The 15,643-nt window shown below is 35.8% G+C and overlaps 2 protein-coding genes across 3 annotated transcripts; both read left to right on the top strand.

Moving 5' to 3' along the window:
* Positions 1 to 1,027: 1,027 nt before the first annotated feature.
* On the top strand, positions 1,028 to 4,523 carry LOC145803967 (uncharacterized). Its single transcript, XM_082897366.1, has 3 exons — positions 1,028 to 1,224; positions 1,842 to 4,148; positions 4,232 to 4,523. Exons 1-3 carry the CDS (start codon positions 1,028 to 1,030, stop codon positions 4,521 to 4,523), a joined length of 2,796 nt encoding a protein of 931 aa, XP_082753492.1.
* A 1,082-nt stretch (positions 4,524 to 5,605) lies between these two features.
* LOC145804861 (uncharacterized) lies at positions 5,606 to 9,236 on the top strand. Of its 2 annotated transcripts, XM_082900139.1 has the most exons (8): positions 5,606 to 5,945; positions 7,388 to 7,638; positions 7,749 to 7,952; positions 8,032 to 8,121; positions 8,350 to 8,454; positions 8,537 to 8,938; positions 9,019 to 9,099; positions 9,179 to 9,236. In XM_082900139.1, exons 1-8 carry the CDS (start codon positions 5,756 to 5,758, stop codon positions 9,227 to 9,229), a joined length of 1,374 nt encoding a protein of 457 aa, XP_082756265.1. In that variant the 5' UTR covers positions 5,606 to 5,755; the 3' UTR covers positions 9,230 to 9,236. The 2 variants fall into 2 exon arrangements, with proteins under 2 accessions (XP_082756265.1, XP_082756266.1); XM_082900140.1 differs by lacking the exon at positions 5,606 to 5,945 and having other exon boundaries at positions 7,486 to 7,638; positions 7,765 to 7,952.
* The last annotated feature ends 6,407 nt before the right edge of the window (positions 9,237 to 15,643 follow it).

Below are 15,643 nucleotides of genomic sequence, written 5' to 3'. Positions count from 1 at the left end.
GAAGATATAATGTTATTGCATTGTTGACTCTTCCTACTAGTTGCCAAAAGCTTTTGTGAAAAATTATTAACTAGAAAGAAAGGAGAAACTTGGCTTTTAAAAGCTCTTTGTGGGGTAGATCTATGTAATTTGTTATTATGTTTATTTGAAACACTAACGCACCATAAAATTGTGCCCAGAGGTGAGTGAATATTCCAAGTTTGATCATATTAATACAAATTTTAATGTTAACAATTGATTACTTGGTCATTGAATACAACAGTTGCTCATTCTTTAATGAGTACCCATTATCATTTTCATTGATGCCCTGTTTGTTTGAAGTCATAAGTAAGTGAGGTAACAATGCCCTTCCTCACTCTTCATTATGATTTTTGAACTAAAATTAGACTTTTCATTATGATGTTAGAAATTATAGGTTTATTTTGTTCAATAAAAAAACACTTTCATTCTGGTCCTCTTTTCTTTTTAATCCTCTCTTTGTCAATGTTTTGCCAGCAAAGGTGTGCCAGTCTCTTCATAGGGTATTTGATTTTGTTAATTGTTACTAATTTATTTGATCTCAATTCCTTTATCTTACTCTCCTATAATCTTTGTTTTTGTGAAATATATGTGTATATATATAGTGCTTGATGAATCTTTTTTCCGTAATGATCAATTATTGTGATATTAACCATGGATTGCCCCCTTGAATATGATAATAGGGTGATTTTGTCTGTGAATTGTTAATTTAGTTGGTCTCAATTACCCTCAGAAAAAAATTCATTTATTTTTTGTGCTTTATTTTTTAGTAGCGCGTTTATGTTTATGTTGGGTTTTGAATTTTTCAAGAAACTATGATTGTCTTTCTCATTGGATGTTCATCAAAACTATGACTAAGTTTATAGATTTTTCACTTTCTCTTGAGTTCCAAGAGTCTGACTTTGGTAGTTTATGTGTCCTTGTATGAGCATTAATTTAGAAGCAAAGCAATTTCTTATCACATCTTATGTTGTGCTTTTAGTTGATAAAAATAATTTTGTTCTATCATATGATTGTGGTTGTGGTTGTGATTGTGATTGTGAATGTGATTCCTCATTTGGTGGCTGCTCTTTGGTGTTTTTTGAATCATCATCAGAAGTATTCGAGCTTTGGTACAGTTATTGGTTTGGGTAGTGGGTTTGAACTTCCCACATCCATGAGTTCCTGCCAAAATTATTCTATTATTGATGGATTTGAGAGAGCAATGTATTTCTTGAATCTATAATAATCTATCAAGAGCATTGTAGAAACTTTTGGTTTCTTCATTAATATGCTTCATACTAGATATGCTTCTAGTATGCTTGATAGTGCTAATTTAGATTGCACTACCGGGATGCAATCATTAATGGTGCATGCATGCATAAATAGCCTTAGACCCGTCCAAGAATCTTCATTAGAGATACCTAGTCATCTTTGATGAAGCTCTTCTTGGATTGTCCAGTTTGGACAGTTCAGGAGCACAAGTCTGTATTGTAATTAGTAGTTCTACTGCTGATAGTCCATCTCGTAGAGATTTCGTGTAGCAACTCCTTGTGTTCTCCGAGTGCATACTAGACAAGGTGTAGCAGTACACCTAGTCTATGTCGTGTATTTGGAGAACCATGGGGAGATGCTGCCGAAATTTTGTTAGAGATGAACAAAGCGGTATGAACTGCTTTTTACAATATAGACCGTGCATTCCTGAATGGGAAAGTAGGATGAACCAACATATTAGAGACCAGTTAGAGGTGAATGATGTCATGTCGCATGCATTATAAGGTACTTAATTGAGGTTGAGATTAATTAAAATTGAATCGTAATTTTAAACTTTGTTGATTTGGCAGTGACATTTGTAGTGTAAGACGGAGTCAGATGGATAAAAGTTGGATAAATCAACATAGGTTGCACCCGGAATACATACAAGGGGTTAAGGAATTTATTAAATTTGCATGCGAAAATAAGCCATTGTTGAATGAAGTCACATGCCCATGTAAACGGTGTCGTAATGTCAAATTGGTGGAGAAAGGCCTGTTAGGGGAACATTTAATGATCAACGGGTTTCTTCCAAGTTACACCAGTTGGATTTTTCATGGGGAGAATTTGTCATCGCCTGTGCCACACAATGTGAATGTCGGGCAAACTGATTCGAACGATGGTGATGAAACTTATGAAATGCTATACGAAGGATTTGGACTTCCTCCACCAAGCTTTATTCACGAGGCAGCAAGTTCTGGTATTAAACAAGGTCCAGATGAGAAAACCGAAAAATTCTTCAGTTTATTGAAAGAGGCCGAAAGAGAGTTGTATCCTGAGTGTCAGAAGTTTTCAACGCTCTCATTTATTGTTCGGTTATTGCACATCAAGTGCCTTAGTGGATGGAGTGACAAGTCTTTCACGATGTTGCTTGAGCTTTTGAAGGATTCGTTCCCAAAGGGTGAAACTTTGCCAAAGTCATTTTATGCAACAAGGAAACTTCTTAGGGACTTGGGCCTCGATTATCATAAGGTACATGCATGCCCAAGGGATTGTTCACTATATTGGAAGGAAACAGCTGGTATGGATGATTGCATAGTGTGTCATATGCCTAGATACAAACAGTTTGAGGGGGAGGAGAATGATGTTAAGAAGAAGCAACAAAGAATTCCGCATAAGATTGTTAGATACTTTCCATTGATTCCAAGGCTTCAAAGATTGTTTATGTCATCCAAAACATCTTCTTTAATGAGATGGCATGCTGAGGGCCGAATTGATGACGACAAAATGAGACATCCTGCTGACTCTCCAGTTTGGAAAAATGTTGATAATTTGTATCCCAAGTTTGCGAGTGAGCCTCGCAATGTCCGACTGGGTTTAGCGGCGGATGGATTCAATCCATTCAAGGCAATGAATGTCTCTCATAGCAGTTGGCCAGTTATTATAATGCCATACAATTTGCCACCATGGTTGTGCATGAAGCAGCCTCATATGATGATGACATTGCTCATTGATGGTCCTTCTTCACCTGGAAATAATATTGACGTCTACTTACGCCTTGTAGTAGATGAATTGAAAGAACTGTGGGAAAACGGTGTTGACACGTATGATGCGGAAACTAATCAGATGTTCCGAATGCATGCTGTGTTATTGTGGACTATAAATGATTTTCCTGCCTATGCAATTTTGTCTGGGTGGAGCACGAAAGGCGCTTTAGCTTGTCCTTGTTGTAACACACATACTCGTTCTCGATATTTGAAGAACGGAAGGAAATTATGTTACATGGGGCATCGTCGCTGGTTGAATGGGGGTCACAAATTTCGGAAAGCTAGTGCGTCTTTTGATGGCACTTGTGAATTCGAATCATGTCCAACTCGGTTATCAGGGGCTAATGTGCTACAACAGCTAGGCCCTAAGTTCAAATTGAATTCTAAGCGTCAACAATCTAGCAAACGGAATAGAAAGGGGAAAGAAAAGGAGGAAAATGAGGGCTCGGGTCATAATTGGAAGAAGAAGAGTATTTTCTTTGAGCTATCATATTGGGAGCATAATTTGATTCGCCACAATCTTGATGTGATGCACATTGAAAAGAACGTGTGTGATAATGTATTGTGGACGATATTAAATGTTGATGGGAAAGGGAAGGACAATTTAAATACTCGTCGAGATTTGCAAGATATGGGAATTCGGAAGGCACTACATCCTCAGAAAAGGGTTGGGAACAAGTATTATTTGCCTCCTGCATGTTTTGCCATGAACAATAGAGAGAAAAGTCTATTCTGCACACTTCTAAAGAATATCAAAGTTCCAGATGGTTACGCATCCAATATTTCTCGTCGGGTTAACCTCAAACAATGGAACATATCTGGACTGAAAAGTCATGATAACCATATACTCATGCAACAAATACTTCCAATAGCAGTGAGAAATTTGTTACCGAAGAAAGTGGTTGAACCATTAATTGAGTTAAGCAATTTCTTCAGGCATTTGTGTTTCAAAACCCTAGAGGTGGATGATCTAAATCGTCTTCAGTCCCAAATCGCTCTTACACTTTGCCATCTTGAGAGAATTTTTCCTCCATCATTTTTCGATATAATGGAGCACTTACCCATTCACCTAGCAGAGGAAGCGAGGATTGCCGGTCCAGTGCAATATCGATGGATGTACTTTATAGAAAGGTGTGTAATCTACTCCAATGTCCATTTTGTATATATTTGATTGTTTATACTTGGAAGTCATGTATGCATCTTTTTGTTGATAGGTACCTTATGACACTTAAATCATACATGCGTAATCGAAGTCATCCTGAAGGTTCAATTGCACAGGGATACTTGGTCGAAGAATGTATGACATTTTGCTCAAGGTACTTGCATGATGTTGAGTCGAAATTGCATCGACCGTTAAGGAATTGCGATGTTAGTGACAGTCCTGAGATATTAATGGGGCGGGCTTTAGGAAAAGGAAAAGGGTTTGTTCTTGATAACACAACATGGGTACAGGCTCATCGGTATATGTTATTTAACATTGCTGCGGTTGTCCCATATCGAGAGTAAGATAGATGCAACCTTCGTCTCATTGTGAATGTATTTATACCAACTATAATTATCGTGCATTTTACAAGTAGTTTAATTGTGTAGGGAACATCGTGAATTTATTAAGCGGTCACATCGTCGTCTAAGAGATTATGATGTGGATCGTCGTCACAATGATGAGTTTCCCAAATGGTTCAATTCTCATGTAAGTGCATGTTAAGCACAAGTCTTCTATATTTTTTCAATCCATGTGCTTCTATATTTTTGAAGTTGTTAATTGATGTTTAATATTGATAACTTTCTTTGAAAAATAGGTTGCTGAGCTATTAGCTACTGAAAATGTAGCGTTGTCAGAAGAGATTAAAATTTTGGCTTTGGGACCCAGCCGAAAGGCCACCAGATTTAATGGGTATATAATTAATGGTACTAGGTATCATACTAAGAGTTGTGAGTTGAGAAGAAAAACTCAGAATAGTGGGGTTATGGTGAAGGCAAAGACTTCTAGCTATGCAAGTGCCAAAGACATTAATCCAGTGGAAGGTGATGTAGCGTACTATGGATATGTGACAGATATTATTGAATTGTATTACTCACACGACCATAGATACATGTTATTCATGTGTAACTGGATTGATAACAATAAGGGACTCAAGCAGGATGATTTTGGTTTTACACTTGTTAATTTTAATCACTTGTTATATGCGAAGAAACAAGACAGTGATGAGCCATTCATCCTAGCATCTCAAGCACAACAAGTCTTTTATGTTAATGATTTTGTTGACGAAGATTGGAATGTTGTACTCAAGATGAAACCTAGAGACTTGTATGAGGTGTGTGGAGAACAACCAACTATTGATGAAGGACTACATCACAACGAAGTGGAAGGATTTGGTGATCAAGAGTTAGATGTAGCTTCCTTCACTTGTGAGGAGGATATGGATTGGGTTAGGCAGGGTATTGATGGAACAACTGTTGATGAAACTATTGGACCTCTTGAAGCATCGACAGAGGCACAATTTGAAGATGACGAAGAACTGATATGATATTGTAATTGGCAGCATATTCACTTTTACATTTGTATTTTCTGTATGGATATTCATATTAATAAAATCTTTGCTTTTGTACCTTTGTACCTTTCTTTAAATGGCCATTTTTACCTTTCATGTACTCTTATTTTGTTTTGAATGCAGTAGATATTTATAGATTATCATGTCCTTACTCTTATGTTTGTAGTTTTTTTATAGATATTATCTATGAGTTCTAGCTTCGACCATTCTTCTAGTGAAAGTGAGCAATCAAGCTCTAGTAGTTCTAGTTCAGATGAGACTCAGAACACACTCAAGATGAAAGTCATACCCGATCCACCGGCATCATGGCATCCACCAGGCAGTCTTCCTACCACATCACGTAGCGGTAGTACATCACATGGCTCTGTTTCAGCTGGTATGTATCAACTTTGCTTGATATTTTCTTATGGTGTTTTTGAGTTAGATTTGTAGTCCTATCTATCATACATCATGCATAACAATAAATTATGTACATCATGCATAACAATAAAAATGATAGTGGATAATTGCATTTGAAATCCCTGTATCGACTTATTTTCATTGATGTTTATTTTGGTTTTTCTGCCCATATTTAGAGTGTCATGTTTACCACTCTGTTTTGTTTGTCCTTGTGTATTTGGTTTTTAGGTGGATAAAAGTGAACAAAGCTATCTGGTAGTTTATTTAACTGTAATTTAAGGTGTTTTATTCAGTGATTTTAGCTCCAGTTGATACTCTGGTAGTCATCTTAGGGGTTATCTGGGGCGCAGTAGGTTCCACCACATAGACCTTTTTTGGTTCATAGTAGAACCAATGCCTGTTTGGAGAGAAAACAAGCCTTTTTTTGTGTGTGTCCATTTTGCCTGCTTCGACTTGAATTAATCCAGAAACAGAAGGAATTTTCATGGACTTGATTTGTGCCTCCTCTGTTTTTTGTCATTTTCAAATGTAGAGGTATATAGTTTAGTTCTTGGAGAGCATAATAGCAATGTAGAGGAATTTTCATGGACTTGATTTGTGCCTCCTCTGGCCAGTGCCTCATCAGTTGCAGGTTTGCTGAAGTAGTGCATCTGCCTTTTACATTATGTTATGTTTGTTGCACTGAATTACATGCCTTACCCACCACCTGGAATAAGACCTGGAACTCCTCCAGACTTGAGGCACTGGCCAGCGATGGTGTCTCCTTCCAGTTTTGGCACATCTGTCTATTACATTGTGTTCTGTTTGTTGCACTGAATTACCTGCCTTAGCAACCACCAGGCAATAAGACCCTCTGGAATTATTCAGACTCGAGGCACCCAGACTCTGAGGGTGTCTCTTTTTCTATGTTGCAAATGGCTATGTCATTGTGCTGTTGGCTCCTTGGGCCTTGTTCTTTGACAGAACTATATTATTCTGCCAGGTTAACACTGTAATAGAGGGTGAGGCACCTCCTAAATCATGTGAGGTGTTTGAAAGGGCTGTTACAACTTCTCTACCTTGCTGTGCTGTGAATGAAGACAAAGAGAGAGAGAGGGTAGTGCATAGTTCATTCATATATTTGATATAGATGGATTTTCCTTGGACTGTCTGTTGTGTTAGTAGTGGCTGTTGTGATGAGTATACATGTGATGTGAGGGGCCTCCTATCATTTTCAAGTTCTATTTTCACATGGCTGTGTTAAAAAAAGAAAAGAAAAGAAAGCTTCCATGTATGACCTTCACATAGCTTCAATCAAAATTGAAATTTGCTACTTGTTTCTGGATCAACAGTGAAAAGGCCCACACAAAAGAAAAGAAAGCTTCCAATTGACTGCATCATAAAGAAACTGATATGAAGCTTATTACTATTGTTTTGTAGGTCCTAGCTCAAGTCAAGCCACACAAAAGCAGACAAGGGGTCCCACATATGTGCATGGTCAATGGGGTACTAGTGAAGATGGCATTTTAAAAGTTGTTCCAAACGAGTTGAATCAAGTAGTTGAAGGACACACATCCCTTGCTTCACATTTGGGCGTTTTGGCACGAGATGGGAGTCTTGCACCACTCACTTTTACGACTTGGCATTATGTTCCAAAACAAAACAAAGATAACATATGGAGGGAGATAAAGGTATATATGGATATTTAATATGAAATAAGTTACAATTGTATTCCATATGAAATGCATATTACAAGTGTAGTTGACATTGCATATTACAAGTGTCTATAATTGTAATGCAGGCTCATACGGATGCAGATGAATCCATGAAGAGAACAATAATGGCTTCATTTGGAAAGAAATGGAGAGATTGGAAAAGTCGAGTGAAAACAATGGGATACAAACCCTTCAAGAATGATGCAGAAAGGTTGGCTCATCGACCAGATAGAGTACATGAGGATCAGTGGCGGGCTTTGGTCTACTATTGGGGCACTCAGAGTGCATCGGTAAAATTTTATTTATGTGAAACAATGTTTATATATGATAATTTTTTATAACATCTTAAATAAATTTCATATTGGACAGAAATCAAGCAAGAAGAATAGAAAAATCCGGAAGAAGAAGACATTACATCATAGGACAGGCCGAAAGCCTTTCTCAGTAGTTCGACTGGAGGTATAATTATTCTCTCCATTCATCCTTTTCATTCTTTGTCATCTATAGCTGTCTATATGTGCTAAAAAGGTGTCAACAATTTGCACCATAATGAATTTATACCAGTTCTACAAAAACAGATGTTATTTGCTTAGTTGTTTATTTTATTTACACTTGTTCACATATTTAATTGCTTAATTATTTAATTTTCTTATTTATCTTAAGATTTTGGTTGTCTTTCATTTATAGGAGACCAAAAAGAACAATGGGGTTCCTGCTAGTAGGTCACAGGTGTGGATGGCCGCATACATGAAAGATGGGACGTCAAATAGTGATTCAGTTAATGAGGTTATGGTATGTAATACTACTTTATCTTTGGACTTTTAATATGATTTATATTTATATTGGAGGCTAATTATTGAATTCAAACCTGCAGACTCAAATGAATGAGTTAGCAGAGCACATGGAGGGATCTTCTACTGACCCTGCAGCATTACAGGAGCAAATCTTCACACAAATTATGGGCCCAGAGCGACCTGGTCGTGTTCGGACGTTTGGATTGGGACCGTCACCCACTGATGTTTTTGGAGGTGGATATAGGCGGTCACAAGAGCAGAATCGTCTCTTCCAAACTCAAGTTCAAGAACAAGTTCAAGAGCAACTTCAACGGTATCAAATGCAGTTTGAGTCGAAGATGAATGAAGTAATGGAGAAACAAATTCAGGCTATACGCACAGATTTTCAGTCACGAATTCAATTTTTGGAATCTCAATTGCAAGCTGCAGGCGTGCCCGTTGATCAAGTTGTTGCACCATCAAACCCATTACATAGGCAGCAGGTATTTTAATTATTTTTACTAGTTATTACTTTAAATTGCCTAGAGCTAATATACAATTTAAGTCTCTTATTGAATGATAGGTTGTGGATTCACTTAGTAGTCATCCCACTGTTCGGCCAATGTCACATCAACAACAATCTCATGCATTTTCATCCCAAGAGGTGAGCAATCATTTAATCAAAGCTTTTTTGACAAATAACATATCTTATTAATTACAATACTTGCTCTTATTAAATATAGGTTCACCTTTCAAAGAAAGAGAAGAAGAATAAGAAGAAGAAGAAGAACTAACAAGGTAAACGTACTAATATCACTGGTTCGTGGTTTATGTTCATTTGATTTGTAAGGCAGCAGCATTAGTGAAACAGCTATTAGTAGCAGCAGCATGAGCTGCAGCTGCAAGTAGTCCAATGTGCATGCTATCACTAGATAAATTTGACAGTTCGCTGCTGTTTTTGTCGAACTTTGTTTGCTTGATGCAAGAATGCTATGCTTAGGTGCTAGACTGTTCATGACTGCCATGGTTAGACTGCTATGCTTGACTGTTTTTGTCCACACTCTCTCTGTTTATGGTTTTTATGTTTTTAGAAGAGCTTGTGTTGTGTGGGTTTGTTTAGGTGTGTGTGTGTGTGAAGAAGATGTGTGATTTTGTTTGATGCAAATATCATGAAAAGAAGTTACATGGTTGTTTGATGAAGATGTGTGAAGAAGATGTGTGATTTTGTGTGAAGAAGATGTGTGATTTTGTTTGATGCAAATATCATGAAAAGATGTGTGATTTTGCCCATGGAGCGGGCTCATTTACCAGTGTTCTAAGGCAATTTTTGTTGTTACTACTGCATGTGGGTCTTATGAATGTTCCAATCTTATCCTTTGCTTCTTCTTTATTTATCTAGTAATCTGTTCTCCCTGGGAATTCTTTCAGGGGCAAAGCAATATCTGTATTTCTAGTTTCATCCAGTCATTTTGGGAAAACAACCATATTAGAAGCTACCTCTTTGGTAATTGTTTGTGCAAAATGTAGTAGAATCCTCTCACTTTCCCCCCTTAATTTAAAAGCTGGCGCAAGCCAATCTCTCCCAACAATATTTTTTTCATTGTTTTATAAGGTTTTGCTACATGTTTTTATCCTTCTTCCGTGTTAATATAATTGCTGATTTTTGTTCAGTTGATTGTTTTAATTTCTTTTAACATTTCATACTGTGATAATACAGTGAATAACAGTTCTCAACTTACATTTGGTGCGAATATGATTGCTGCTTCAGGTGCTGGTGCTGTCACAGAAATTGCAGCAAATCCACTGTGGGTTGTTAAGACCAGACTCCAAGGAGGTTGGATCTTGTTATATGCAGTTTCTTTCTAACCTATTGAAGTAGATTAGTGAATGCTTTTAGTTTCTCCGTGCTTGACTTGAAAACAAATACTTGTATCTATAACTTGTGTTTGTATTACTATTGCAGAATTCTGTAGTTGTAATTAATTTTGTTGGAGAATGTTCTAAAATTAGATTACCTTCGATTTCCATGAACCAATTTTCCAGAATTCTGTAGTTGTAATTCTGTAGTTGGACCAATTTTGTTGGACCAATTTTGTTGGAGAATGTATCTATAACTTGCTGCAATTTTGTTGGAGAAGAAAATTTCCATGAACCAATTTTGTTGGAGAATGTATCTATAACTTGTGTTTGTATTACTATTGCAGAATTCTGTAGTTGTAATTAATTTCATCCAGATAAGCAGTTATAAAATTAGATTACCTTCGATTTCCATGAACCAATTTTCCTTCCATAAAATTTCAAACTTCAAGGTGAATGATGTATAACTTGATATCCAATGTTGCTATGAGCACAAATTGTTAGGGATATTAGTTTACCCAATGTTATATTGCGTAGATGATGGGCACAGAGTGCTTGATAGGTAGATTAAGTTTTTGTACTTTGATGGCCACCTGCTTTTGTCAATTTAATCCAAGATTGCTATAGGTACTAGTTTGGATGAAAATTGAATTCTATGAAGGTGATCTTATGGATGTGGTTGGATGAGAGGTGAAGTCATCACTATGTTTATTATGGTAGGTTGTTATATGATGGAGCTTTTTGTTTAATACAAAATGAATAGGACAGTGGCACCCCAGATGCTATGAAATCAGAGGGGAATGATTCACTTGACACTTTTATCAAACAGGCAATAGGGAAAGAGCCTCCCCTTTCTTTCTCAAGGACAGGAGACAACCCAGTATGTTTCATAGAGCTGGAATCACTCCCAGTTTGTTTCCTTCTGGCAAAAGCTACATGGACAATGTAAAAACATGGTTTTTGGATTTGGATATGTTATTTTGTGGGTAATGGTGATTGGATATTAATTGAATGAGAAACTGAATTAATGCTTTATTTGTTATTTGAATGGGAGTTACTATTTTATCTGTTAGTTTTATCACAGGTATTTGAATGGGAGTTAATATTTTGTACGTTAGTTTTATTACAAGTATTTTTTTATTAATTGAATGAGAAACCAAATTCAATATTTTCTTACAGGTATTCTTTTTAATTTAATCAAATAAAATTAGCACAATCTCACCCAAAAAAAAAAAAATAAAAAAAAAAAAATAAGATATGACGGCGTTTCTACAAACGCCTCCTAAACCCTCAATAGTAACGGTCATATTTTTTACACAGATACAACGGCGTTTTAAAAACGTCGCTAAATATCGTTGGTGACGTCAGCGTGTGTATAGTGAGACATTTTGCGGCGTTTTTTAAAACGCCTCCTATACTAATATCACGACGTTTTTAAAACGTCGCAAAGCTACAGCGACGGCCGCAGCTTCGACGTTTGGTGCTAAACGCCACAAAATGAATTAACGGCGTTTTTGACAGATATAGCGGCGTTTTTAAAACGCCGCTAAAAGCCCTATTTCCAGCAGTGAAATAAACAAAACGGGAGATTTCCCTCCCCGGACGTTCAGGGACGTCTACAATGGAGGATAGCGATGATTGTTGCAGAAATTACATGAGGATTAGGCGATTTAATGCAAATCCATTGTTGGTGTCATTGAATATGACCATATTATAAATACATTATATATGTATGTTTATTGGGAGGAGAAAATGGATGTACTCCATATGTGATTATGTTTATAAATATATTGTATATGTATATTTGTTTAGGAGGAGAATGGGAATGGACTCCATTTAAAGCAAGTTGGTCAGAGTGTCCTGAGTGAAAGACCCAAAATTTCATATATACATGGGTGCCGATTCCTTCGGATGAAATATCCGTAAAATGACAGGTTTGAAGTGTTTATGTATGTTTTGCATAATTGAAAAACCATTGAGTTGTAGTCTCATTTTGGTTGTTGAAAGATAATGAATTTAACTGATGAATTGAGTAGCAGATATGAACAGGAAATGAATTGAAGGAAAATAAGTGGCATATGAGCATGCCGGCCTTGTGCATGTTTTAGTATCGGTATTGTTTATGCACGTAGTATTTATACCTTCGCTAAACCTCATATATTGTGTTAGATTATCTCTAATGGGCTGTCGGCTCACCCTATACGGGAATACCATTTTCAGGTGTAGGTGAGATGTTTCCTCCAAAGCAATAGCGTGGATAGACTTTCGGGAAGCAAGAGCTTCTTAATTATTCCTTATGTGTGTATGTTTGTTATTTGTAAAGCTAGGGGCTTAAGTTGTAATGAGCGAGACTCAATTTGTGTAATCAAGCAATGACTTGGAAAGATGCAAACCTACATGACATTTAACTAGTTGTTAAACAGTGAACTCTGATATATAAAAATAGGTTGTTTCTCATATTGATTCCACATATGAGTTATTTTTGTTGTATTATTTTGGGAGCGCTACAACCATATATCAGCCTAACAAAACAGCCCAACATAACAGCCCATCATCCTCGTGGCAGTCAACATGTCAATTTAGCATTCCACAGATGAGGAAACAAGACACCAGAATCCAATACACAGACCAATCAGCAAATTCAGACCAGCACCATCATACCAGTTATGGACTAATGAACCAAAAAACTCATATGGGTAGGCAGAGTACTTGCAGCCAACAAAAGCACAGAAACAGCAAATACCTCATTCCTTTGCGAAGACCTAACTAGCAGAGAACAGTCCTCATCAACTAGCACTATGAGAACCACCATAGCAGTCCACCAAATCAACCACCAAGACTTGCAGCCCTCTTCTTCCTATACAAAACTAGCACAAACAGAGCCCCAAACTAACTTGGCAAAAACACACTCCAGCAGGAACACCCAAAGGACTAAACTAAATAAACTACACCAGTAGATTCAACTACATTTATCAACACCAGTAAAGCCAGAACAGCACAGATAACTGCTGCAGAGTCAACTCTCATTCCTAATACCGAACTGGACCTGCTTCGAATTAAAGATTACATCATTAATAGAAAAGTCCACTTTGGCTGGAGATGACTTAACCCACAAAGCTATTCTATTCTAGCCCACTGTATAACAAGCTTCATTTATTTATTTATTTGTGGGGGTATTTTAGGTTTCATCCCAATTAATTTTTAGGCTTCAGTTCAATCAATTGAGTTTTCGGGACCAAATTCAATGAAGAAGGTATTTTAAATATTTTATGTACAATTATATTAAATTTAATAGCTAAAAGACACATTTTCTTTTAGTTTTACTTAGCAAAATTAGATAAATAATTTAAATTCAAAATAATTCAAAATATTAAAATTTAAATTAATAAAATTAAAAAATCAGGATTTATTTTGTTGAAAGGTTGGAGTTTTTTTTTTTTTTTTTGGTAATTATTCCTAAAAATTGTATGTATATATATTCTTCTCATTATAACAAAATTACATTTTGTTTTGCATGGAAGTCAGCTCCTACTCAGGGTGCTCGCGGTTCGGTTGCGGTTAGGGAATCTCCAATTCGTCATTCGTCTACCAGATTGATAAATTGAAAAAAATAATCCGAAATCGTCCGCCAAATTGGCAAATGCGAATTGAGCAGATTGACAAATTAGCGAATGAATGTGAATTGGTTTGGTGGTTTAAACTTTTACAAATTTTGAACATAATACAACAACTTGACTAACATTTTTTTTTTTTATAACAATCCAACTCAACATAATCAAAAGATTTTAAATTAAATTGTCAAATATCAATAATAAATACATATAAAAAATTCATGCATTATCAAAACTATTTATTACTTTTTTTTATTCAAAAACTATTTAATTTGATTTTTTTTAAAACAAAATTAAGTCTTATATTTTCCACACAAAAATATCAAATATTAACACTTACCATTTGATAAAAGAATTTTCAAATTGAAAACACAGTAGAATATCTAAACTATTTTTTAATTGAAAACATAAACAGAATATCTAAACAAAATAAAAATACAAAGTCTTAGAAATCACAAGGGGTGCTTGCGGTTTGACAATTCGGTTGCTACCAAAGGAACCTCAAACCCGACATCCGTTTAAAATTAGACAAACTGAAAAAAAATCAATTTACAACAATCCACCCAGTATCACGTATTTATCCAAAATATGATGGATAAATTCGATTGCATCAATTTAAACCGATCAAAATATTCACTGAGCACGGTAACTACTACATATCAACAGAATATTCCAAGCAGAAACTAGTTAATCTTTCCCTATACCAGTGTGAACGAACCTAGAAACTGGTTAATCTTTACCTATACCAGTGTGAACGCATTAGATGCCACTCCACCATCCCCATGCCCCACCTAAAGCCAATGAATATAATGATAGTATACAAAATTGTTTCATATTACAATTTATTTATTTATTTTGACTAATTAATGCCATTTATTATTTTAAAACTAAATGTTCATTAACTGATATTTAATTTCAAAAATGCTATTGTGACATCATTTTGTGTGAAATTTTGTGTAGAAAATTTGTAAAAATTTATAATTATTCAATAATCCTAAAATACTATGTGACATTATTTACATAGTGTGATATGTTAATTCAATTTTGTTATTGATGATTGAGAGAGAAAAAAAAACTCTAAATGAATTACTAAATTTTCAATCAAATATTCACATGCATGTGGAACCCACCATACGCTACAGATAAAAATAGTAATGTGAGGGATACAAAAAAATCTATCAAACACTTTTTTTTTTTGGTCTCCCAGGCTATCCTCCGCCGACCGCGGAGACTAATCCCTTCGCTGATTGTAGACACCTCGAATGGTGGAACAGCTGGCCCAGAGATTTAAGACTGCTCCATGCCCAAGGCGAGAATCGAACCCCCGACACTTGGTTAAGGGTGGGGGAGTCCTTACCACTCCACCACACCCCTTGGGTTCTATCAAACACTTGTATGGGTGTGGGGCCCATATTTATGTGGTGTTTTGTAAAATTTTTGATAAAATATTTAAAATTTTTAACATTTTTACGGGTAAAATTTAGGGAGAATAAAAATAAGATTTTAAATTTTTATATTAATTTTTTTGACTAATTTAATCAGCTCCTAAACATGCCGTTAGTATGTGTTGCCGTTAGTTTTTTTTATTTATTTAATATATGACATATTGAAGGGAATTCCATTTAATATTATTGATTTTTTTTATTACCCAACACATTAATTAACAAAATAAAATAATAAAATTTATAACATTTCACTTTCCTATAAATACCCCCACCGAGGAGTGTGTCCTCCACACGT

The sequence above is a fragment of the Camellia sinensis genome, chromosome 12, assembly GCF_055761805.1.
Source record: "Camellia sinensis isolate YWXY chromosome 12, ASM5576180v1, whole genome shotgun sequence".
Taxonomy (NCBI): Eukaryota; Viridiplantae; Streptophyta; class Magnoliopsida; order Ericales; family Theaceae; genus Camellia; species Camellia sinensis.
Note: the sequence above shows the minus strand (reverse complement) of the source record. Positions and strands in the feature narration are given on the sequence as shown.